The sequence below is a fragment of the Phaenicophaeus curvirostris genome, chromosome 5, assembly GCF_032191515.1.
Source record: "Phaenicophaeus curvirostris isolate KB17595 chromosome 5, BPBGC_Pcur_1.0, whole genome shotgun sequence".
NCBI classification, from domain to species: Eukaryota; Metazoa; Chordata; class Aves; order Cuculiformes; family Cuculidae; genus Phaenicophaeus; species Phaenicophaeus curvirostris.
The window spans coordinates 2,299,871-2,324,962 of NC_091396.1; the positions used below are offsets into that span (position 1 = coordinate 2,299,871).

At 48.0% G+C, this 25,092-nt stretch overlaps 4 protein-coding genes across 5 annotated transcripts; 3 read left to right on the forward strand and 1 right to left on the reverse strand.

The window, feature by feature from the left end:
* Positions 1-2,065: 2,065 nt before the first annotated feature.
* Positions 2,066-8,019, reverse strand: LOC138720915 (proto-oncogene Mas-like). Of its 2 annotated transcripts, XM_069857341.1 has the most exons (3): positions 7,858-8,019; positions 5,478-5,550; positions 2,066-4,765 (listed from the first exon to the last, which is right to left on the reverse strand). In XM_069857341.1, exon 3 carries the CDS (start codon positions 4,742-4,744, stop codon positions 3,788-3,790), a length of 957 nt encoding a protein of 318 aa, XP_069713442.1. In that variant the 5' UTR covers positions 4,745-4,765; positions 5,478-5,550; positions 7,858-8,019; the 3' UTR covers positions 2,066-3,787. The 2 variants fall into 2 exon arrangements, with proteins under 2 accessions (XP_069713442.1, XP_069713441.1); XM_069857340.1 differs by lacking the exon at positions 5,478-5,550 and having other exon boundaries at positions 7,858-8,017.
* Positions 8,020-13,316: 5,297 nt separating this feature from the next.
* Positions 13,317-14,485, forward strand: LOC138720624 (olfactory receptor 4S2-like). The gene is made up of 2 exons (XM_069856973.1): positions 13,317-14,214; positions 14,460-14,485. Exons 1-2 carry the CDS (start codon positions 13,317-13,319, stop codon positions 14,483-14,485), a joined length of 924 nt encoding a protein of 307 aa, XP_069713074.1.
* Positions 14,486-17,146: 2,661 nt separating this feature from the next.
* LOC138720625 (olfactory receptor 4S2-like) lies at positions 17,147-18,094 on the forward strand. The gene has a single exon (XM_069856974.1). It carries the CDS (start codon positions 17,165-17,167, stop codon positions 18,092-18,094), a length of 930 nt encoding a protein of 309 aa, XP_069713075.1. The 5' UTR covers positions 17,147-17,164.
* A 4,904-nt stretch (positions 18,095-22,998) lies between these two features.
* LOC138720626 (olfactory receptor 4D5-like) lies at positions 22,999-23,937 on the forward strand. The gene has a single exon (XM_069856975.1). It carries the CDS (start codon positions 23,011-23,013, stop codon positions 23,935-23,937), a length of 927 nt encoding a protein of 308 aa, XP_069713076.1. The 5' UTR covers positions 22,999-23,010.
* Positions 23,938-25,092: the final 1,155 nt, after the last annotated feature.

The window sequence follows — 25,092 nt, forward strand, 5'->3', positions numbered from 1 at the left end:
GTGGCAGGGGGTGGAACTGGATGGGCTTTAAGGTCCCTTCCAACCCAAACCATTCTGTGATTCTATGATAAGAAAAATTTCTCGTCCAGTGTTGCTGGTGGGGGGAGACAGATCAGACAACGAAGCCTTCATCTCCTGAGTGCTGGGTAACCCTTTTGGGACATGATCAGCCCTCACTTTCCACCCTGGAATGCTTTGGAGACTTTCCTTCAAAGTATGTGTAAAAAGCTGCTGGTTTCTATCTCCTCTTGATAAGCGAAACCTCTCCAAACCGCCCAGGGCTCTTACAGCTCCTTGGTGACTCATTGCTCACCTTTAGCCCTGGAGAAATGGATTGTTTTAAGAGGCTGAGCTAAAAGGGACTTTGGAAGGAGAAGAAACAGTGATTTGACAGGCAGAGAGAGTTGGGGTTGTTCCGCCTGGAGAAGAGAAGGCTCCAAGGAGACCTTCTGGTAACCTTCTAGAACACAAAGAGGCTACAGGAAAGCTGGGGAGGGGCTGTTTACAAAGTCTTGGAGTGATAGAGTGAGGGGCAATGGGGATAAACTGGAGAGGGGCAGATTCAGACTAGACATAAGGAGGAATTTCTTCATGATGAGAGTGGTGAGGTGCTGGAACATGTTGCTCAAAGTAGGGGTGGCTGCCCCATCCCTGGAGGTGTTGAAGGCCAGGTTGGATGGGGCTTGGAGCCCCGGATCCAGTGGGAGGCGTCCCTGCCCATGGAACTGGATGGGTTTTGAGGTCCCTTCCAACCCAAACTATTCTATGATTCTGTGATTTATTTGTGGTAATTAACAGAAATACTCATGACAGGAAAGGAACTTGCTGTGTGCCACTTACAAAACAGACAGGAGGAAAGGAGTTTAACAACAGGGCTGTGCAAGTTTTGAAATGGGGAGGAGCTGGCTCCATGGGGCAAATGTCCCTCAGTCTTCTGGTGTGAAGAAGTCAGGATCTTTCTTCACCTCTGTTGTGGGAGTTCGTGCAATCATAGAATCATAGAATCATAGAATCACCAAGTTGGAAGAGACTCACCAGATCATCGAGTCCAACCATTCCCACCAATCACTAACCCATGTCCCTCAGCACCTCGTCCACCCGGCCCTTAAACCCCTCCAGGGAAGGGGACTCAACCCCCTCCCTGGGCAGCCTCGGACACTGCCCAATCACCCTTGCCAGGAAATATTTTTTCCTAACGTCCAGCCTGACCCTCCCCTGGTGGAGCTTGAGGCCATTCCCTCTGGTCCTGTCCCCTGTCCCTTGGGAGAAGAGCCCAGCTCCCTCCTCTCCACAACCTCCTCTCAGGGAGCTGGAGAGAGCAATGGAATGTAGAGGTCATGGAATGTTTGAGTTGGAAAGGATCTTAGATGTGTGAAAAAAATGGGACCTTTCAGGTGGAAAATCCTGCAGAGGCTCCCCATCTCCTTGCAGATCCCATCACTGACCACAGGAGGTACGCTGCACGTATCTGGCTGATACCACCTCTGAGAATGCCTGTCTTACCATGATTGAGGTGATTGAAGATGTCTACAATGATGGTTTATATGAAGGCTGGAGAACAAGTCCTACAAGGAGCAGCTGAGGGACCTGGGCTTGTTTAGCCTGGAGAAGAAGAGGCTGAGGGGGACCTTATCACTGTCTAGAACGGCTTGAAAGGAGGTTGCAGAGAGGTGGGCGTTGGTCTCTTCACCAACGGTGAAGAAGGGTGAAAGGGAATGGCCTCAAGCTCCACCAGGGGAGGTTTAGGCTGGACATCAGGAAAGAATCCTTCACTGAAAGGGTTCTTGGTCACTGGCAGAGGCTGCACAGGGAGGTGGTGGAGTCCCCATCCTTGGAAGAGTTTATAAGATGGGTAGATGAAGTGCTTAGGGGTATGATTTAGTAGTGGACAGGTACGATTGGCTTTGACAATCTCAAAAGTCTTTTCCAACCTAGGGATTCTATGATCCTAAATGTCCAAGGCAGGATGTAAAGTGTTCACATTAACGTGAAGTGCAAAACGGTTCACAGTAAACGCTGGATGTCTTCATGGTGGGGATGTTTGAGGACAAACTGCCACCATGGAAAGGTTTTATGGTTTATATTCTGTATGTTTTTATCACTGATGGCTTCTGCCAAGCACAGTGATGTTTTTCAATACAATTTATTTTCCTTCAAAAAACCAGACCCTTTGACATTTTTAATAACAACGGAAATGTTTCGGTTCTTCCGATGATAAAATCATTGCAGATATTGAAAGAAAAACATTTTGAACATGTTTTCTGATAAATGGATGCTCTCTTCCCCTCAGCAGTATAAGTTTGAAGAAAATGAACCTTAGAAAATAAAATTAATGGCATAGGTGTCATCTGAATCAGCTATATGTACATTGCAGAAGAGTAGCATTAACAATTAAAGAATAGGAGAAATGGAACTCAAATTTCAGATTTCAGGAACTGTAAACAGAGCAAAAAGCAACTCCAAACATTAGGGCAAACCATTATTTTTTAAGTGGTGCATTTCAAAATGAATAAAAAGACAAATGAACAGAAAAAACCCGCAATCAAGAACACAAGAAAGCAGCTTCCCCTTAGGAAACTATTTGCGTGAAGAGGAAACCTGTGAAGTTGCTCAAAGAGCATTACCTGCATTGTCCTTTGGTTTCAATTTATGTTAAAAGAGCAAATGTTTCGCAGTCTGACAGTGCAACACTTCAAATAATCCCATCTTCCATCCCAACGGGTTTGGTCTAGTGAATAATTTATTGCAAATTGTGTTATTTATTTACTTTCCTTCTGTTTCCTGGTTTCCCCAATCCTTGAATTTACATCTGTTGGTTGAGATGTTCAAAGCCGAGGGTTCTTACCATCTGTCCTTCTGAAAGGAAGAAATAATGACCCAATGCACCCTGTAGGTAGGTGCAGATGCTCTGTCCTGGACTGGAGGAAGCTAAAATAGTAGGCAACACCAGCCTTATATTTCTCTGAAACACAAGAAAAGGGAACAGACAACTCAATTCTTGAGGTTGTAAGGCAAGTTGGTAGAGGTTGGAACCCTTTTCTACCGCATCACAACTCGCTGGTATGGAAACCACCCTGGTTGGTAGAAGAAAGGAACTTCTAGAACATGAACGTTCTGACTATTTGAAATATTTATGTTAGGAAGCGAAGAATCATGCACTCCGTGAGCCACAAAGGGTTGCACGTGTTTCTGAGATACAGGTATTCGTGTGAGATAGACTCCCCTTCCAGGAATTTTGTGGTTGACTATGGGAGGAGGATCGGTTCCCACCTCGTCTTCAGCGATCTGAATAAAAAGTGACCGACACGAATTTGATATCATTGAATGACTGATAGGAATTTGATACCATCGTGCTCTGACAGACAGATCTATCGAGCGAGCTGCAAACACCGGGTGGGATTCCTTGGATGAAGTGCAGGCATCAAGATATTTCACCTTATCAAGCTGAAATCATTCAACGGCCACTGAAAAGAAACAGGCACTTTCAAAGTGGTCCTAATTGTTTAGCGATTGATAGGAATGGTTGGACTCAATGATCCAGTGGGTCTTTTCCAACCTGGTGACTCTATGATTCTCATACAGGTCAGATAACTTCTGTGGTCCAGGTGTGTATGTGTTTTCACTGACCACAGAGCTTAAAATAACCGGTTAAAGGGTAGAGGTCTACCCTTAAGACATTGAAAGTTAGGTGAGAGAAACCTTCCCCAATAGCTCAGAGTTCTTCAATGCTGTAAACCATTGTCTTTCAGCTCCAGAGCAGTGTTGCTGCATTTGGGATAGCAGGGATTTAGGAGGACATAGTTACAGTTTCACGGGTTTCCCGTTCATCTTTGTCATCAGCCGAATCTTCAAAGGCCCTCTGGAACGCTAGCCTGAGGGTGAACTTGATCCTTCGATCCCTGTAGCTCCCCACAAGGAAATAAATGACAGGGTTGAGGGTGCTGTTCACACAGGACAAGACGAAGCCGATCTCTGGGGAGTAGAGAAATTTGTAGCCCAAGAAGTCAAAGAGGATGAGGACGCTCAGAGGCACAGCGAAAATGAGGAAGAAGAGGACGGTGAGCATGATGACGATGAAGAGTCTACCTGTTCGGAGCTTTTGGGAGCTGCACTTGACTCGAAGGAAGAGGGTCAGGCTGAAGAACAGCATGAGGGGCGTGCAGAAGAGGAAGTCCAAGGCTCCGATGGTGATGAGCAGGAGGTGGCAGCTCCTGGCAGGTGGCCGGATGGTACACAAGACATAACCAAGCATGTTCAGCAGGAAGGAGAGACACCAGAGCAGGCCAGAGATGATCGCGGATAAGTGCTTCGGGCGGTGGCTTCGGCACCAGATTGGACAAAGGACAGACAGGCACCTCTCAATGCTGATGGTCGTCAGGAGATACAAGCCGGTCCCATACATGAAAAGATCCAGGAAGAGGAATAACCCAAACTGCACCCCAACGTTGAACTGCATCAGGTACTGAACTGTCTCAATCGCGATGCAGAGGAGGTACCCAAAGTCGGCAGCGGCCAGGTTCAGGATGTAGGTGGTGAAGTGGTTTCTCCGGAGGCGAAAGCCGAGGTACCATATGACCATGCCATTTCCCACCATCCCACAGGCAGCACTGATGAGGCAGAAGCTCTCCATGAACTTCAGGACAGCGTATGACGCCTCTGCCTTTCCCACAGTCTCACTCTGATTAGTCCCAAGCGTCTGAGTGGTTGCAGTTGGAAGGAAGATGGATACAGCTGAAGTATTCATCGTGAGTGATCGCAGACAGACCTGTAAGCAGAGAGAATCATAGAATCACCAGGTTGGAAGAGACCCACCAGATCATCAAGTCCAACCATTCCCATCAATCACTAGCCCATGTCCCTCAGCAGCTCGGCCACCCAGCCCTTAAACCCCTCCAGGGAAGGGGACTCAACCCCCTCCCTGGGCAGCCTGAGAGGAGAGAGGTGGTAACTCCAGCATGACTTCCCTCATGCTGACCTGGTGGTGTTTCTAGATTTGGTCCAGCTCCTTGTAGACAGAGCTCGATTTAGGGAGGGATTTCTGCGTCGGGACTTAGAGCACAGAGCATTGAATCATAGAATCACAGAATCACCAGGTTGGAAGAGACCCACCGGATCATCGAGTCCAACCATTCCCATCAATCACTAACCCATGTCCCTCAGCCCCCCTGCCATGGGTGGAGACACCTCCCACTGGATCAGGTTGCTCCAAGCCCCATCCAACCTGGTCTTGAACACCTCCAGGGATGGGGCAGCCACAACTTCCCTGGGCAACCTGTTCCAGTTCCTCACCACCCTCATCATGAAGAAATTCTTCCTTATATCAAGTCATCTCCCATCCTGTACTGAAACCATGGATTGCCCTGACTCAACATCCTAAAAGGGACTACGGAAACCAAAACCCATCATCTCCTTCGGAACACCCTGTTCTCTGCTGTAGCCCAGTTTCACAACAGGAACGTCACTTAGTTCAAACCCACCTTCTCTTTCCTTATGTGGGGAGAGCATCCGCCTGACCAACATCACTAGCAAGGCTGCCTCTTCCCCAAACATCTGTAGCAAGCAAATTATAGAATCATAAAATCATATAATAACCAGGTTGGAAGAGACCCACTGGATCATCGAGTCCAACCATTCCTATCAAACACTAACCCATGTCCCTCAGCACCTCAAATGGAATAGGTACAGCCCTTGCTCGCTTCCTCATCACCTACTTTCTTGTGGTGGCAAATTATCAGAACCCGATTCACAGTAGAAAGCAGATGAAGCAGCCTCTTATTCTGTGAACTAAGTCTGCTGTGAGGAGGAAGGAAGACCCAGTGGTTAAGTGGTTTCTTAGTCTTTAGAAGACCCAATGCAGCACTATCCTCTGCCACAAGCTGAAGCAAATTTCTGACTGATTTGAAGAGGACGTGGGCATTTGAGTGCCACTCAAGCTCTAAGACCACTCCATCCTTCTGAACAGCTGCTAAGTCTGCCCCTTTGCTGCAGTCATCTCTAGAAGGTGATTGACCCCATCCTCCAGAAGTGCATCTCTCTCCAGGAGTTCAGGGAATGGCAGGCCATTCGCTGCCTAATTTCAGCTTGTAAAGCATATTTCCTAACGTTAAATGATGTTGCCCTGTGTCATTGGCCATGTCTACATGAAGACCACCAGGTGCAGATACACCTCATAGAATCATAGAATCACCAGGTTGGAAGACACCTACCGGATCATTGAGTCCAACCATTCCCATCAATCACTAACCCATGTCCCTCAGCACCTCGGCCACCCGGCCCTTAAACCCCTCCAGGGAAGGGGACTCAGCCCCCTCCCTGGGCAGGCCGTTCCATTGCCCAATGACCCTTTCTGTGAAGAATTTTTCCCTTATGTCCAGCCTGACCCTCCCCTGGTGGAGCTTGAGGCCATTCCCTCTCGTCCTGTCCCCTGTCCCTTGGGAGAAGAGCCCAGCTCCCTCCTCTCCACAACCTCCTCTCAGGGAGTTGCAGAGAGCAAGGAGGTCTCCCCTCAGCCTCCTCTTCTCCAGGCTGAACCCCCCCAGCTCTCTCAGCCGCTCCTCTTCTTCTCCAGCCCCTTCCCCAGCTCCGTTCTCTTCTCTGCACTCGCTCCAGAGCCTCAACATCCTTCTTGTGGGGAGGGGCCCAGCACTGACCCCAGGATTCGAGGAGCGCTCTCCCCAGGGCCGAGGCCAGAGGGAGAAGAACCTCCCTGGCCCTGCTGGCCACGCCGGGTCTGATCCAAGCCAAGATGCCCTTGGCCTTCTTGGCCCCCTGGGCCCCTGCTGGCTCCTGGTCAACCAACCCCCCCAGGTCCTTCTCCTCCAGGCAGTTTCCAGCCAGCCTTCTCCTAGGCTGGAGTTGCTCAGGGTTGTTGTGCCCCAAGTGCAGGACCTGGCATTTGGCCTCGTTGAACCTCCTGCCGTTGGTCTCAGCCCATGGATCCAGCCTGTTCCGATCCCTTTGGAGCCTCCCGACCCTCCAGCAGATCCAGCTCTCACCCAGCTGAGTGTCGTCTGCAAACTTGCTCAGGGTGCACTCGATGCCTTCATCCAGGTCATTGATAAAGACACTGAACAGGGCTGGACCCAGCCCTGAGCCCTGGGGAACCCCACTTGTCACTGGCCTCCAGCTGGAGTTAACTCCATTTCCCACCACTCTCTGGGCCCTCCAGCCAACCAGTTTTCCACCCAGGAGAGTGTGCGCATGCCCAGCCCAGAGGCTGAGGGGCACTCAAATGCCTGTGTCCTCTTCAAATCAATCAGAAATTTGCTTCAGCTTTTGGCAGAGGATAGTGCTGCATTGGGTCTTCTAAAGACTGAGAAACCACTTAAGTGGTTTGAAGATAAAGAAGGTAATTAATGAAAGCAGGCATCTAACAGCAGCAGACTGAATCTAGGTGATCATCTTCTCTCTTGACATTAAACATCCTTCCTGTGGTTTGCCTGCTGAATATCTTGTAGTTCTTGTGGCAGTTGTCAGTCTGAACAATGTTGACACCACAAAGACATTTCAGACTGGGGTCAGAAATTCTGCTGTTGTATTTTCTTGGCTAATCCTAAGTGATCCTCAAAGACCCAAACTGGTAATTCTCGGACTCTGAATAATGGTGTGATTACAGCAATTCCATAGCACCTCTTCATGGAAAAGGGTCTCCAGAAGGAAGGTATCAGGTGTCCTTATCTTGGAAATGATCAAGACCATTTCCTTCCTACAGTAAACTTCAAATGAGCTGGAGAACAAACTGTTTGATGTCCTTTCCTCCATCCTTTTCTCCTCCCTTCCCCTCCCCATCTTTCCAAAACCACACAGAAAGCATTAGACGGGATGCAACGGCAAAGACACCACCCAGGAATTTCTCACCTTTCTGTGGGCTCCTTGGAATTTCAGGGACTGGTTTCACCTGAATCCTGTGACGTACAGTCCAGATAAAATCCTTGTGTTGTGCTGTAGAGCTGGGCTCGTTCGAGACCGTTTAAAAAGCCACGACCCTTTCCATGTGATACCTGAGAGGCAGCCAATCACTGTCTTGGGGAAACATCTGCTTTCTTCTGTGTGGTCACTTAGTTTGAACCACTTCCCCCCGTTCCCTCTTTCTACAGAACCTGTCACTGTCACGGGTCTGGAAACGCTTTTTCACTGCTTCTCCCTTCTTTAGCCAGTCTCACAAATCAAAGAAAGCAAGAACTGTCTGTACTAAAATGTATCTCGCCTCTTGCAGTGATGTCTTGCTTCCTACTCGTGTCCCTGAGATGCTCCAGTGTCACGGTCCTTGAAGAGGATGCCTTACAGCTACACAGGGTCACAAAGCTTGAGAAACCATCGGTCTTCTTCCAGAACGCCTGCTGATGAGTCCACAACCTCCCTCAGCACAACGTCTCATTCCCCAAGCGCCTGTCATCCCCGCCAAACTGGCCTGAACATGCTCTTCCCCACAGAGTGTCCTCTTCTGACCCACAGTCCACGTGTTACCACCAAACTTAGTTCCTACCCTGTCACGCAGCTTCTCCTGGAGGAGCATCCACCCAAACCCCTCAGCCTCACCACATCTCAGCAGCTACAACTGCACAGCCTTGGCTTGTGAAGCCTTCAATACACAAAGCTCCACCAGGAGTTCTTTCAATGCATCTTCATGCCCCACAGTGCTCCCTGCCACTTCCCAGTCTATCAGGACAGCCCTTCAGGCACTTTTCATTTCACGGAATCCCTCAAGACAGCCTCCAGCCTCATTCCTTCCATTCCAGTTCCACAACTGGAGCAGCCTGATCCAGCGGGAGGTGTCCCTGCCCATGGCAGGGGGGTTGGAACTGGATGGGCTTTAAGGTCCCTTCCATTCTATGACTCTGCGATTCCATTCTCTGATTCTACAATTCGCTACCCACAACATCATCTCACCATGCACAGTCCCTCCATGCGCATGAGCTACCACCACCACGGTGTCCAAAGAAAGTAGAGAGAAAAAAAGAGGAGGAAACACTTTCTCCTTTCCTGGCTGCAAGAACATCCTCATAGGGAACTATTTCACAACAGAAGACACCATCTACTCTTGATTTGGGCTTGTGCATGAAGTCACTTCTGCTAGTCCCTTTGGCTACTGAAACAAAAGGAGAGGAGTGTGATGCTGGCCAGATTGTTATCGTGTGTGGCAGTGGGTACAGAGACAGGCAGATCTGGCCTGAATTTGCTTAGCAGGTCAGATACCCAATCGTTTGTCTTTAGCTTCTTCTGTCATTTCTTGTTCCTCTTCCTTTCCCGAAGATGGTCAGACTGGTTTTACTTTCTTACCCAATACTCTGTTTCCTACAGTAACTACTGTTAACCCTTACAGTGACTACTTGTTAACCTGTTAAACTTCCAACCCTAACTATTCTACGATTCTATCATTCTATCATTCTTATCAACTTGGCCAGGACTCCAGGCTACAATGTAAGATGATATTTAAGTTAGAGGACTTTTTTTACCCAGAGTGGTATTTAATCATAGAATCATAGAATCACCAGGTTGGAAAAGACCCACTAGATCATCGAGTCCAACCATTCCCATCAATCACTAAACCACATCCCTCAGCACCTCGTCCACCCATCTTTATATATTGAAAGGCCACAAGAAGGTCATGAAGAGCCTTCCTTCTTCAGGCTGAAGTCTCTCAGTCTTTCTTCACAGGAGAAGTGTTCCAGCCCTTGGATCATTTTCATGGCCCTCATCTGGACCCACTCTAATAGGTCGATGTCTGTCTTCTACTGAGCTGGATGCAGTTCTCCATGCGGGATCTCAACAGGGCAGAGGACAGGAGCAGAATCCTTCTCCTTTGTCCTGCTGGTCACACTTCTTTGGATGCAGCCCAGGATACGGTGCCACCTCAATCTTGCTGGGGGTGCACTTGATCCCACTGTCTATATCAATGATGAAGGTATTAAATAGTATTGGACCCAGTATGGATCACTGAGGGGCACCACTTGTTGCTGGTTTTAACTTGGACATTGAGCAGTTGACTCTTTGGATGTGGCCTTTGCCTGCCCTAAATAAATCTAGCCATCTGTTTCAGAGCTAATCCCATCCTAAAATCAGGTCTGAGGTAGAGCAGTTACTGGAGAGATCTATTTGTCTCCATAGGAGATCCTACAGTGACAAAGACTCAACTCAGCTGACTTCCATAGACATAAAAGAGCTGACTTCTTTCCTCAGTTTCCCCATTTGTAAATGAAGGAATTTTTTTTACTTACGCTGTACTTTGCTGACTTTTGCTAAAACATTCAAGTTCTTGCAAGAGGCTTTACTCACTGGACTGTCAGTGATGAAATTTCACGTAAAGTAGGACTCGAAGGGTTATCAAGAGGCAACCCAGACCATCTTCTGTGTCTGTGAAAACCTAACTTGATCATAACGGCTACTGAGAGAAATGTCCTGAGCTGCTCTTTAAAAGACCCCAGTGAGAGGTAGCTCTCCACCACCTCCAGAGCAAGACATCTCTCTCCTTATGACCAGAAATCTTTCTGACTTCTTTTTAAGTGAAGATTTAAGTTTTATATGGTTTTTTTTTGGAGCACCCAAAGAGGTGAAGGACTGTTTAATTACTCACAAGGCTATAAAGCCAAAGAAGCGGATCTAATGGGCCTCTATACTTGGAAAAAAAAGTAAAGCATGGCTTAATGAAGGACTCCAGAAAGGCTGAACTGGACCACAACGAGGGTGGTGAGACACTGACCATGCTTCTCAGAGCAGTGGTGGCTGCTCCATCCCTGGAGGGGTTCAAGGCCAGGTTGGATGGGGCTTGGAGCCCCTGATCCAGTGGGAAGTGTCCCTGCCCATGGCAGGGGTGGAACTGGATGGGCTTTGAGGTCCCTTCTGACCAGAACCTTTCTATGATTCTAAGATTCTATGATAAGGTCACTGCTCATGCGATGGAGAAATCCTGAAATGCCTTCATAGTATCATTATCATTGACTGGTGGTTATTTCTTTAAAATAGAATCATAGAATCATAGAATCATAGAATGGTTTAGGCTGAAGAGACCTTAAAGATCATCCAGTTCCAACCCCTCTGCTATGGGCAGGGGCACCTCCCACTGGATCAGGGGCTCCAAGCCCCATCCAGCCTGGCCTTCAACACCTCCAGGGATGGGGCAGCCACCACTTCCCTAGGCAAAATAGGTTTGCTTAAACATTTAAATCAGCAGAGAATTAATTTCTCCTCCTTTGCCCCCCCTTCCTTTCATTCCTTCCCTTCGCTAAGCCTCCACACCTCCTTCCTCCAGCCCCAAGAGCCCTTCAGGTGGAAGATTTCCTTGGAGAGGGTTGAAGACTGCTACTTAAACCACTTTCTCCTCAGCCTTATTTCTGCTGCAGGGTTGTGAATGCATCGCTGGGTGCACCCCGACCAGGGCACGGTGTCCAGAGCCCATCCTAGAAGCCCCCACGTAGACAGAAAATACCACTTGTGACACAGGAAAGCGAGAAAACAAATTAGATGGGATTGCACAGCAAAAGGCACGTCCTAAGCGAGTGCTGGAAGCTTTCTAGAAGCCATTCAATGTTCTTTAAAGATTCTGTGCTCCAACACATTCCTACCAGGGAAGGCAGGCGTTGAGGAGATAAAATACAGCCCTTATACAAAACTTAGATCTCCAAACACAGAGGAGGTAAGTTTTCCAGGTTCTCTGGATTCTTCACTTTTTTTTTTTTTGTTTCCTTTCATCATCTCTCTTCCTTTTTTTTCCCCCTGATTTCCTTTCCCTTCTTCTTAAACGTGAAAATAAAAAAAAGGGATGGAAAGGTTCACAGCTTGGTAAGACAAGGGAGAAATCGATCTCCCATTGTCCTTATCCATCTTTTTTTAACTGAGATATATCAGAAGAGGAATTATCCGTGGCAATTTTACCCCACTTGAATGTCTTTTACCCACAGTCAGTACAGCTGCGCACACAGGAAGAGTCCCTGACTTTCCCAACTTCCTCTCAAGGCTTCACTTCGTGGCTTTGAGAGCAATTTTGGGGTTTTTCTCCATTTCAGGGTTTCCTGTGGATGCTGCATCAGTTTTTGCCTGCACGAGAGTGTCCAACTTTGCAGTAATTTTAGAGAGGTGCTAGAAAACATGAATTAACCAAGTCATTCCAGAGATCTGCTCAGATCACCTGCACAAGCAGGGAGAACTTCTTGTGTTTTTCATTAGGCAATAGTGATTTTTAACAGATGTGTAGAAGCACCTAGAGTTAAGGAGTTGAGCCACGGCACAAAAAAAAAGGGGTGGGGGGCATTATGGAAAGCTCTGAGCTACTTGCAGGGGATGAAAAGGATTATTCTCTGAAGTTAACATTACTGTGGTGATGCTAATTAACTTGGGCTCCCCTGGTCAACGGGGAAAGAAAGAATTCTGTACAGGACCTTAGTTTAGCTGTTCTGCCTATAGAGAGGCTTTGACCACCAGCCAGAATAAACAGAGATGAACCCTTGGGAGTATCTCCCACTATCAAGTAAAATTCCTACAGTGCTGGGACAGGAGATCTGAAAAGATCCTTTCATTCTCTCTTCCTCTCCAAGGAACATCACTGAGCTTTAAAGCAAGCTAAATGCTAGAAGAAATCATATGTGAGACTGTTTTATGTTTTCATCATGACAGATCACTTCCCCAGAACTCCTTGTTCAGCCCGTGAAGCTGCAAATTGATGTTTCAACGTGTGTATAAACAAGAGATTCTTTTTATTTGGTGAGTGGTTTCATTTCTCCTCTGAACAACAATTCAAAGATGATTTTTTTTTTTCCTTATAAAATAAATCAGCCTCCCAAGGAATCCTCCCAGGTGTTCTTACAGGCACTGGGTTTGCAAAGATTGTTATCGAGGACTTGGTTTATCCTGAGGGAAAACACGCTTTTAAACATCTGTAGCCCCTCTAGTGCTCGAGATGAACGGTCTGGCCTCATCCTTAGCATATTAGCCATAGATCCAGTCCTTGGAAATCCAGGAGGACCAGGATGGAGGAACACCACCAGGTGTCTATGATTCTATGATTTTTGTCCTTATAAAATAAATCAGCCTCCCAAGGAGGATCTCCCAAGCAATCCAGGAGGACCAGGATGGTGGAACAAATCACCGAGTGCTGGCTCGGTGCGGTGACAGCCGTGGCTGAAGCCTCCTGCAAGGAGAATTAAATACCTAGGGCAGGAAGAAAAATATCCCACTTCATGAACTTCATACTCATCCTATCTGTTCCTTCATCCGTATGCACTTATGATAAAGAATTAATGAAAAAACCCTAATTAATCCTATGTCTTTGTTTTCCCCTGTGCCTAGGCTGTCCATTATATATCACCACCCAACAGATTTACATGGAGAACGCAAGCAGTGTGAAGGAATTCATTCTTCTGGGCCTCTCAGAGAATCAAGGGGTGCAGAAAATATGCTTTTTGATGTTTCTCTTCTTCTACACAATTATTGTGGCAGGAAATCTGCTCATCGTTATCACTGTAATTAGCAGTCAGCGCCTGAACTCCCCCATGTATTTCTTCCTCTGCTACTTGTCCTTTGTAGATATCTGTTACTCTTCCGTCACAGCTCCCAAAATGATCGCTGACTTTCTGGTTGAAAATAAAACCATCTCCTTCGTGGGCTGCATCGCGCAGCTCTTCGGGTTCCATTTCTTTGGCTGCACGGAGATCTTCCTCCTCACCGTGATGGCCTACGACCGCTACGTTGCCATCTGCAGACCCCTCCACTACACCACCCTCATGACCAGGCGGACGTGTGGCCGCATGGTGATGGGCTCGTGGGTAGGAGGCTTCGTGCACTCCGCCGTGCAGACTCTTCTAACCACTCAGCTCCCTTTCTGTGGCCCCAATAAAATTGATCACTACTTCTGTGACGTCCACCCCCTCCTACGATTGGCCTGTACCGACACCTACGCCGTGGACATCATCGTCGCTGCTGGTGGAATGATAGCTCTGAGTTGTTTCTTCATCCTGGTCGTTTCGTACGTTGTCATCTTGGTTTCCTTGAAAAGCCAAACGTATGAAGGGAGGCAAAAGGCCCTCTCCACCTGCGGGTCCCACATCACGGTGGTGATCCTGTTCTTCGGGCCATGTACTTTTATCTACATACGTCCATCCAGCAACCTGCTGGAGGACAAGAGCGTGGCGGTGTTTTACACCGTCATCACGCCCATGTTGAACCCGCTCATCTACACGCTGAGAAACGAGGAGGTGAAGAGCGCCATGAGGAAACTGTGGAGTAGAAAACTGGGAAGGGAAGTTGGAAAGATGTAGAACCATGGTAACATCTCCGAAGGATTAGAGAAAATAAAGCATTTTTCACTGTGGTTTCTTGCGTGAAAGTTTCCCGAGGACTGTGTTTCAAAGAGAAGCCGTCAGCTCTTGCTGTGATTAGAAAAACACTGAAGGTTCATCGTTTGACTTGAAAGACATTGTGAACTCTGTGATGAGCAGGAATTCCCTTTCCATTCTCTTGTCAACTAGCACAGGTCCAGGTCTTGGGCTCCTGAGCCTGTTGATTTAACCACCAGTGTTTAAATAAACGCTACTAAAAATACTGAATGTGTTGTTCAGGTAGAACATTCTGTCACTCAGCTGTAAACTTTCAGCTTAAACTTTCAGTTTCATGTAAAACTCCATCTGCGCTGTAATCCCTTCAGGTGGGAAAGAGAGGATGATGGTCACCTGCTGCTGGAAACAGGTCCCTTTCTGCTTCCAGTAAATGCCTTTTCATGAAAACCACCCTGTGTGATCTGGAGTCTGTGGGTTAGCAGGTAAAGCCTGATATTAGAATCATTGAGTCATAGAATAGTTTGGGTTGGAAGGGGCCTTAAAGATCATCCAGTTCCACCTCCTATTGGATCAGGAGCTCCAAGCCCCATCCAACCTGGCCTTGAACCCCTCCAGGGATGGGGCAGCCACAACTGCCCTGGGAAACTTGTTCCAGTTGCCTCACTGCTCTCATCATGAAGAAATCCCTCCTTCTGTCTAGACTAAATCTGCCCCTCTCCAGTTTATACCCATCACCCCTCATCCTATCACTCCAAGTCTTTGTGAACAGCCCCTCCCCAGCTTTCTTGTAGCCCCTTCAGGCACTGCAAGGTCACTATAAGGTCTCCTTGGAGCCTTCTCTTCTCCAGGCTGAGCAATCCCAACTCTCTCAGCCTCTTCTCATATGGGAGGTGCTCCAGCCCTCAGATCATCCTTGTAGCCTCCTCTGGACTCCTTCCAACAGTTCCGTATCCTTCTTATGTTGAGGATTCCAGAACTGGACACAGTACTCCAGATAAGGTCTCACAAGAGAGGAGTAGAGGACCAGAATCACCTCCCTTGACCTGCTGGCCACTCTTCTTTTGATGCACATATATCAATGTCCCGTGTAAGAGGCATCTTTACACCAAGAATACTTGATTGCAGAGGCAAGGTGACTATCAATCTTGCAAAAAGCCAGCTGGGATGTTTATTTGAACCAGAAATGCTTCCAGAAGTAATACACGTGAATTAGTAGATAAAGTCTATTTGGCTGGACCAGCCAGCAACAAACAGATGAGTGAGCAAACCCTAGACACGAAACAGTCCAGGTGACTGCACTCCAGCATCGCTCTCCAGAGACCATCCTAGCAGCATCCACAGTACAGCATCAGCTCCTCGTCCACCGATGACGCCTGACAAACCTCTCTATGCCCCTGAGATCTCATTACTCCTGATAGCCTCTTGCTTCTGCTGTGTGATTTACTTTAAATACTTCTGCTACCACCTCCCCATCTCATGAGAGATCCTGCTTCTCGTCAGTGCTCCTGGAAGTTGCATTTTGCAGAATGAGACGTGTGGGTCGAGTCAGGCTGTTCTTTTCAGCCACCGCAGGTTTCAGAACTGGCAGAGAGGCTTTCACGACAAGCTAAACACCAACTTGCAGCTGAGACGTTCTGATGAACCCACCTGAAGTGGTCAGCGGAGGTCAGCAGAGGAGGAACAGCAAGTGAACTCTTGGAGGACAGCAAATATGAACTGTATAAGATTTCTGATGTTGTTCCTTTGGTTTGTTCAAGTGTGACTCAAACCCCACCTTTGAAAACAGGCATTTCTGGTGAGTGGCTTCTGCGAGGTCCATTTTATGAATTAGAAAAAACTCAATTACAGATTTTTTTAGCCTTTGGTTTAGTTGGGGTTTTATTTGCTTTTCTTCCCCTCCAGTTATTTGCTGATTCTACCTGCTGAAAGAACGTTGTCAGCATTACAGAGAGAACTCAGAAGCTGATGACACCACTTCCCATGGGCTTGGGGTCACGACACACACCTTGGTTTTCTCCAAAGTGCTTTCCCTCTCCTCATGGAGGGGCATGGAGATGGACATGAGAGCCAAGAGCCTTTCCTCTGCTACCCTCGACAGGGAGTAGCCAGGAGGTGAGGCAGGGAGCTTAGGAGAAAGAACTGGGTGTCCTGGGATTGTCAGATAGATTTCACACCCCAAAGGGCTTGCTGATACCACAGATGAGGTCATCACACATTAGCCACCTCTGTCTTCATGGATAAATGGAACCCTTGGGGACTGTGGGGGAATTCATGTGTGTTTTGAAAACAGGAGGGTCACCGGTGGTGAATTCATCACCCCGCTATCACCGCAGAGGTATTTAGGAGGTGTTCCACATTAAGTCCAGAACCTGAGTGAGGTACACAACCCCCTGCGAGCACTCCACTAATGCAAATTAGGTCCAGATCGGTTAATTCGTGCACTGTAAGAAAGGTGGTCCATGAAACCACTGGGCAGCTCTTCCATGACTGAACTTAATCAGGTCTATCGCAATCAGACAGATAATAAGGAGCAGGTCTGATGCAATCCTTCCGAGGGCTGAAAAGAAAGGGACAATCTCTCCTTGTGCAAGGACCTTTCTCAGGCCATCACCAAAGCGCTGAGACTTGAATTATAGTCACACTGTCTCATTTTTTTCATAGAAAGGGTCATTGGGCACCAGAACAGGCTGCCCAGGGAGGGGGTTGAGTCCCCTTCCCTGGAGGGGTTTAAGGGCCGGGTGGACGAGGTGCTGAGGGACATGGGTTAGTGATTGATGGGAATGGTTGGACTCGATGATCCGGTGGGTCTCTTCCAACCTGGTGATTCTATGATTCTATGATTCTAATACCATGGCCAGTGTCTTTTCTGTTCTTCAGGTCCTGCCTACACGGTGTCTATGGAGAACAAGAACAATGTGACAGAGTTCATCCTCCGTGGACTGACACAAGATGAGACAGTAGCAAAACTGTGCTTCTCGTTATTCTTAGTCTTCTATGCCGCTGTCATTCTTGGAAACCTGCTGATCATCATTACCATAAAGACAAGTAAACAGCTGAACTCTCCCATGTACTTCTTCCTGAGCTGCTTGTCTTTCGTAGACATCAGTTACTCCACTGTCACAGCTCCCAAACTCATTTATGACCTTCTTGTGGAGAAGAAGACCATCTCCTTTGTGGGCTGCATAGCTCAAGTGTTTGCAGGTCATTTCTTGGGATGCACGGAGACCTTCCTTCTCACGGTGATGGCCTACGATCGTTGCATTGCTATATGCAAGCCGCTCCATTACACAAGTACTGTGAACGAGCATGTTTGCAGATGGCTGGTGGCAGCTTCTTGGGTGGGAGGCTTTGTCCATTCAGGGGTGCAGACCTTGCTGGCCATTCAGCTACAGTTTTGTGGGCCCAATGAGATCGACCACTATTTCTGTGATGTTCACCCTTTGTTGAAGCTGGCCTGCAATGACACCTACGTCACTGGTGTCATAGTGGCTGCCAACAGCGGTGTGATTTCCCTCATCTGTTTTGTTGTTCTTGTGGTGTCCTATGCTGTGATCTTGGTTTCTTTGAGGACGCGCTCTTCTGAAGGGCGTCTCAAAGCGTTCTGCACATGTACATCCCACATCACTGTTGTCATTCTGTTCCTTGGACCGTGTATTTTTATCTACATGCGCCCTTCCATCACCTTCTCCGTAGACAAGATGGTCTCTGTGTTCTACACCATCATCACGCCTATGCTCAATCCCTTGATCTACACCCTCCGAAATGAAGAGGTGAAACATGCCATGAAAATGTTGTGGAGCAGAAAAGTGAAGAGGAGTGAGAAATGAAGCCACACAGCTTTCTAAGATGACCTTAAGAAACCATGGGGAGGAAAAGAGAAATGTTGGGGAGAGACTTTCCAGTAACGTTGCTCTGTTTTTAGCACCGCTGTTCAGAACAGGGCTGGCACCAACTTCAAGGTTTTATGGAACTCATCTTCCTTGGAAACCATCAGCCAAAAGGACATGTGGTTATTGTCAGCTCCCAAAAATGAGCATTGAGGATGGTGCTGTGGCATTTACCTTCAGACACCTCATGGCTGTAGCTTGGGTGTTTGGCTAGGTTTCTCCTAGCACCAGGAGAAACAACCAAGTCTTTTGAGAGGCTGGTCTTGCCTACCAGATCCTAAAAGCTTTGGAGAGTAGCATCTCCTTACGTTTATGCACAAGGGAGTGATGGTGGTACCAAACTTCCAAGAGTAAATAAAGAGTAAATACATAATTTGACATATTAAAATGAGGTGTCTACAACTGAGTGAGGACGGGACTCATTTCATGGGAAACTAGGCCATGAAAGAAACTGCATTAGGTCTCTGCAAGACTGAGAGAGATGTTGGATTGTACTGAAAAATCAGATATAAGGAGGAATTTCTTCACAATGAGGGTGGGGAGGCCCTGGAACAAGTTGCCCAGGGAGGTGGTGGCTGCCTCATCCCTGGAGGTGTTCAAGGTCAGTTTGGATTGGGCTTGATCTCCTGGGAGGTGTCCCTGCCCATGGCAGGGGGTTGGATCTGGATGATCTTTAAGGTCCCTTCCAACCCAAACTTCCAACCCCCTTTCCTAAGAACGATATGGCTTGGTTGATGTTTTCCTCAGCCATTTTGAGTATGGAAAGGTAGAAATGCCCCTAGAAACCCATGGCTCTGGGCAATGCTCTTCCACTGCAAAAGGCCTGACTGTGGTCAAGGCATAGATCTTCTAGAAACTTCCATTGGCACTAATATTTTGGGAAGGGAAGCAGAACCACTGGGTGTCCTTGAACCAGGTGACAACTCATTCCTTTGCCTCAAAGTAACTGGTGACAGATGGAGAGGAAATAAAGCCATAAGTTCTTTTTGGTTTACAATGGTAGTAAACTAGAGGTAAAACATCACTGCTTGGACAAGGAATGTTTATAATTTCTCCCTGTTTGCAGAAGAACAGGAAGAGGAAGAGGTAGCAAGGACTACTAGAAGGGGAAGGGATTATCTTCCCTGCTGTTACGGCATAAAAACATGTGTGGAGTCACCAAGATTTCCTTTCTAGATTTCCAGGTTCTTCCTCACTGGAAGAGGCTGCTCCTTTCACCTCCTGAAGATGTAGGAGAAACAGCCATAACATTCAGAAAGCAACATTCTCCATTGGTTGGATTACATGATTTCAGAGACTGCTTTCCAGGGTTTAGTGGTCACGCCACGAGTTTGGTTTGCCTTCCTCAACAGGGCAGGGGGAGAAGTTGAGATTTGAAAGCTCATGGGTCGAGATAATGACAGTGAGAATTTCTTATCAATTAATATCGCAGGCAGAACAAGCAGTTCAAGCTGATTTGAAGTTGAACCATAGTTGTGAGTGGGATATCACCAATGATATCTTTGGGCTGCTGAGATCTTCCTTTGTCTGGGGGAGTGAACATTCATAGTTGTTTATCTTGATATCTCACCCTGATCCAGTCCATCTCTGAATGATTGTGGTTTCCAGCCAATGCTACCTGTCCTAGCTCTGCAGCTCCTCTGATCTCAACCACACCTCCCAGTGTCTATCACCCTCTCAATGAGGGGACTGATGCTACAACCCTACATTATTCATTTTAGCACTGAAGATTTCTGTCACACAGAGAGCTTCTGAGGGCCCAGAAGCACGTGGTGTCTCATCCTCTATCACCATTCAGGACTCCACGCACAGAGGTCATTGAGCAAATTGCTGTGTTGTTGCACACCAAGGGACTCAGCACCAAAGCTGTTTAACAAGGCCCTTGGGTAGCTGCTTGGAGTTCGGTAATGACACCATTCTCACAGGTCCAATGCCACCAGTGCAGAGTTCCCTTTGGCCTCTGTTTCCACCCCAGTATCTACACGTTCTGCTGGGATGGGAGGACTTCAGGGGGAAGGGAAATATGGGAAATGGAGAGGTCAGTTCACAACGCCATGGAGGTGTTGCCTCACTGGATCTTTCTGTCTAAATGATAGATGGAAAATGGGACAGCGATGCCATCTCAGTAAAATTTTCCTGTAACCTGTCAGGAAAAGAAAAAATTGCTTAAACACCTCCTGAAACAAACTTCTATGCAATAAGAAATTTAAACAAGAACAAGGATGTGGCAATTAGCAGCAGGAGGAAGAAGAGCGGAACAGAGCCCTGACCTGTCTGATGAAGAACTTGAACCACATTTGGAGGGAATGATTGAAAAGGTTTTCAGACAACAAATGCTGCAGAGCTCAGTCTTGGAAGCCCACGTTGTATCAACATTTAGTAACCACGTACAGTAGTAAACTTTTTTTCCCCTCCTTTGCTTATGTTCTTCCTATCAGCCATGGCTTCTTCAAGCATGAGTGTGGTTGTGTGAGAGGCAAAGAGAAATGCTTGGCCCTCTGTTGAAAAATGTACAGAGAATTTCAACTACAACTGTGCCCTTTTGGTCATTTGGAGCCTCCAAGGAGCTTCATTTCTTGTTCACTGCATCGTAGACATGGAGCATGAGGTGTCTTCTGTGCTATAAGTCATCTCGCTGCTGTGGAATGATCTAAATGAGGTAAACTAAGTCATGTTTTTAAGGTGTTTAGTCCTCTTTATTGAACACAAAGAGCCAGAGCTGTGATGCTCAGACTGTGATGATGGTTCTGCAGGTGTTTCTCCAGGACAACCTCAGGGCTGGCTGTAGGCAGTTCCCCATCTCTACAGCTGTTCCAGCTCTTGGAAGATGCCCGAGCCCTTGGGAGAGACAGAGAGGAAAAAGGTGGGGTCAGTTCTGAACTAGCACCATGGTTTGCAGACACGTATTCTGAATTATGCAGGAAGCAAACCTGCTGGGTGGGAGAGAAAAGCAGCCTTCGAGAACTACTGGAAGGTGGTAAAGAAAGCAGAGCCAGAGGAAAGCGCTCAGGTCTGAGCAAAAGGCAAGAGAGGTGTAGGAAAAGCAGGCACTGCTTTCTTAGTAGCAACCTCCTGCTTGCTGGCATATAAACTCATAGGCAGAAATGAGCAGGTGAAGAATTTCCTGGTGTGATTGTAAAGGAAACAGAGCGTTGTGCTGCTGGTTGCATTTTAACCTTTGCAAGGGAGTGATTGTATTTGTCTGCTGAAGAGCTATAACATTCCTACGAGCAACAAGGAGGTGGAGAAAATGTGCAAGGTTCTGCAGCTTCTGCTGTGTTAGAAAACATAGTTTCTTCAGCAGAACATGTTCTGTTAACAGCCTAGGAAAGAGCTCCAGCTACTACACAGCTAGAGCTCAATGCAGAGCAATACCAGTGAGGAACCTCCAAGACTTGGTTTTGGTGGCTGTATTTCTAGTTTCAGAGTGGACAAGCTAACTGGAGAGCCCTTTCATCAGTTTAGAGGAATGCAATTAAGAGTAGAACAAGGAACAGTTCGTGGTTGAGCCATTTATTGTAGACATAGAATCATAGAATCACCAGGTTGGAAGAGACCCACCGGATCATCCAGTCCAACCATTCCCATCAATCACTAACCCATGTCCCTCAGAACCTCGTCCACCCGGCCCTTAAACCCCTCCAGGGAAGGGGACTCACCCCCCTCCCTGGGCAGCCTCTGCCAGGGCCCAATCACCCTTTCCAGGAAATATTTTTTCCTAATGTCCAGCCTGACCCTCCCCTGGCGGAGCTTGAGGCCATTCCCTCTCGGCCTGTCCCCTGTCCCTTGGGAGAAGAGCCCAGCTCCCTCCTCTCCACAACCTCCTCTCAGGGAGTTGCAGAGAGCAAGGAGGTCTCCCCGCAGCCTCCTCTTCTCCAGGCTGAACCCCTCCAGCTCTCTCAGCCGCTCCTCTTCTTCTCCAGCCCCTTCCCCAGCTCCGTTCTCTTCTCTGCACTCGCTCCAGAGCCTCAACATCCTTCTGGTGGGGAGGGGCCCAGCACTGACCCCAGGATTTGAGGAGCGCTCTCCCCAGGGCCGAGGCCAGAGGGAGAAGAACCTCCCTGGCCCTGCTGGCCACGCCGGGTCTGATCCAAGCCCAGATGCCCTTGGCCTTCTTGGCCCCCTGGGCCCCTGCTGGCTCCTGTTCAACCAACCCCCCCAGGTCCTTCTCCTCCAGGCAGTTTCCAGCCAGCCTTCTCCTAGGCTGGAGCTGCTCAGGGTTGTTGTGCCCCAAGGGCAGGACCCGCCATTTGGCCTCGTTGAACCTCCTGCCGTTGGTCTCAGCCCATGGATCCAGCCTGTTCAGATCCCTTTGGAGCCTCCTGACCCTCCAGCAGATCCAGCTCCCACCCAGCTTATTGTCATCCACAAACTTGCTCAGGGTGCACTCGATGCTTGATGCTTGAGCGTGGCAAGTGTTCGCTTTCCATCCTGGCATTCTAAACTCCCAGTGGGCAGAAGGACAGTGCTGCACGTTTCCAGCTGGTGGCTCTTGTCTTGTGAGAGAAGGACGCGATTCCTCCCTGACAGAATGGGAGCACGCGTTCGTCACACCAACGACAACGCAGAAAATTAGTGGTTGGAGTGAGTTCAGGAATGAGGCTCAGTGTGGAGGGACCAGGAATCTGAGAAGGGAGTGGGAAGGCTGGAGAAGAGGGGTGGACAGTGCTCTTTGCAAACACTGCTCACCATCTTTCACGATGCGACCCTGTGTTTTCTGTAGCAGGCAGAACAGCAGTAAATGCATCCCGTTCTCAGCATCCATGAACCTTGGAGGTGGAGCACATCCCCTTCTCATCCTGGTTGACCCATGACTTCACTCCCACACCTGTGCTACGGGAGCCTGAGCTGAAGCGATGGCACTGGGCAACTTCTCCCGTGTGACTGAATTCATCCTCCTGGGGCTTTCCAATAGAAGGGAGACGCAAGTCCTCCTCTTCATCACCTTCCTCCTGGCCTATGTGATGGTTCTGCTGGGGAATCTTCTCATCATTGTGACAGTCATGACTGACCCCAAGCTGTCCTCACCCATGTACTTTCTCCTCTGCAATTTGTCCTTCATAGACATCTGCTATTCCTCCGTCATCTCTCCCAGGATGCTGGTGGACCTGATCTCCCAGAGGAAGGCCATTGCTTTTGAAGACTGCATAGCCCAGCTGTTTTTTCTGCATTTTGTTGGGGCATCCGAGATGTTCCTCCTGACCGTGATGACCTACGACCGCTACGTGGCCATCTGCAAGCCCTTGCACTACACGGTCATCATGAGCCACCAGGTATGCTGGGTCCTGGTGTCTGCCTGCTGGGCAGGGGGCTTCCTCCACTCCATCGTCCAGACGCTGCTCACAATCCAGCTCCCCTTCTGTGGCCCTAACACGATCAACAGCTACTTCTGTGACATGCCCCCTGTCATTCGCCTTGCCTGCACAGACATCTACATCACCGAGTGGCTCATGGCTTCCAACAGCGGCTTAATATCCCTGGTTGTCTTCCTGGTGCTGGTCACATCTTACATCTTCATCCTGGTCATGGTCAGGGGCCGCTTCACTGAGGGGCACTGGAAGGCGCTCTCCACCTGTGCCTCTCACGTCGTGGTCGTCACCCTCGTCTTCGTGCCCTGCATCTTCATCTACCTCCGGCCCTTTTCTACCTTTCCCTCTGACAAACACATCTGCATCATCTACACCATCTTCTCCCCGGTGGTGAACCCCCTCATCTACACCCTGCGGAATAACGAGGTGAAGGCGTCCATGTGGAAACTGTGGAAGCGCTGCAAAGTCTTCTGAGAGAACCTGGGTCTGCAGCCAACCTGGACTTACTTTCCTACAGGCTCATGGTGGACTGGGGCATGGGAATGGGGTGGGATTCCAACAGGTAGGGCAATCACTGAAATCCAAAGGGGGTTTAGTTCCAATTAAGGAATTTCCTTAACCTTGGTTGCTTCAGAGCTGTAGATTTCACTGGTGTCTTTACCTGGTTTGTGGGCTTTAGGTGTCCTTAGTCCACAGAGGCAGTGAAAGTTCCTCAAAGGAAGAAAATTGTCATAGAATCATAGACTCATATGGGTTGGAAGGGACCTTAAAGATCATCTAGTGAAGAAATTCTTCCTTATGTCCAGTCTAAATCTGCCCCTCTCCAGTTTATACCCATTGCCCCTCATCCTATCACTACAAACATTTGTAAACAGCCCCTTCTCAGATTTTTTTGTAGCCCTTTCAGGTACTGGAAGCTGCTCTAAGGTCTCCTCAGACCCTTCTGCTCTCCAGGCTCAACAACCATCCTGTGATTCTACGATTGTCTGGTATATAATCATTATATATAGTTATTTACACATATAGATAAACACACCTCGTACTAAAATAAATAAAAATAAATGTTGGAATGTTGAAAACCAAAACTTTCTAAACAGTTTCACTTGTGTGGGATCATAATTTTCAACGGAATAAATCCAGTACAAGAATTTTCTCCCTCTTGGAGATGCTGTTGCTGATCTTTGCCATCAGGTGGCAGGGACACACATGCTAAAGGTACCCAAGGCCCCACTGATGCTGCTGTTTACAGGGCAGGTAAAGACCATGGAGATTTAGTTGGTAGGATTTTCTTTAGACATGCAAGGGTGTGGGTTTTGTTAACTTGTCATAATTCTAAGGGTTGGCTGGGGCTTGTTTTCAATTCAATAACACTAACCAGGAAAATAGGCACAGACCTTGTTTTATGCTTCAAGATTTATAAGATATCAACATCCCAAACTTGTCCGGCATCTTGAAACTTCTTGATCTAAAATGTAGGAATGGATCGATGCTGAATTATGCCAGGCTATGAGCTAGGCAGCTGGTTTAAAAGAAGTAAAAATAGTTCAAAATAGTCATGTACCAGGGTCACTGAAGGCATTGGGAGAAATATCTCATCGGGGGCCAAGAAGGCCAAGGGCATCTTGGCTT

Excerpts from the sequence above, each read along its gene's own strand:
- LOC138720625 (XM_069856974.1), top strand. The coding sequence starts at position 17,165 with ATGGAGAACAAGAACAATGTGACAGAGTTCATCCTCCGTGGACTGACA.
- LOC138720915 (XM_069857341.1), bottom strand. The coding sequence starts at position 4,744 with ATGAATACTTCAGCTGTATCCATCTTCCTTCCAACTGCAACCACTCAG.
- LOC138720626 (XM_069856975.1), top strand. The coding sequence starts at position 23,011 with ATGGCACTGGGCAACTTCTCCCGTGTGACTGAATTCATCCTCCTGGGG.
- LOC138720624 (XM_069856973.1), top strand. The coding sequence starts at position 13,317 with ATGGAGAACGCAAGCAGTGTGAAGGAATTCATTCTTCTGGGCCTCTCA. Across the intron at positions 14,215-14,459 it reads CGCCATGAGGAAACTGTGGA|CACAGGTCCAGGTCTTGGGC; the intron begins GTAGAAAACTGG and ends CTTGTCAACTAG.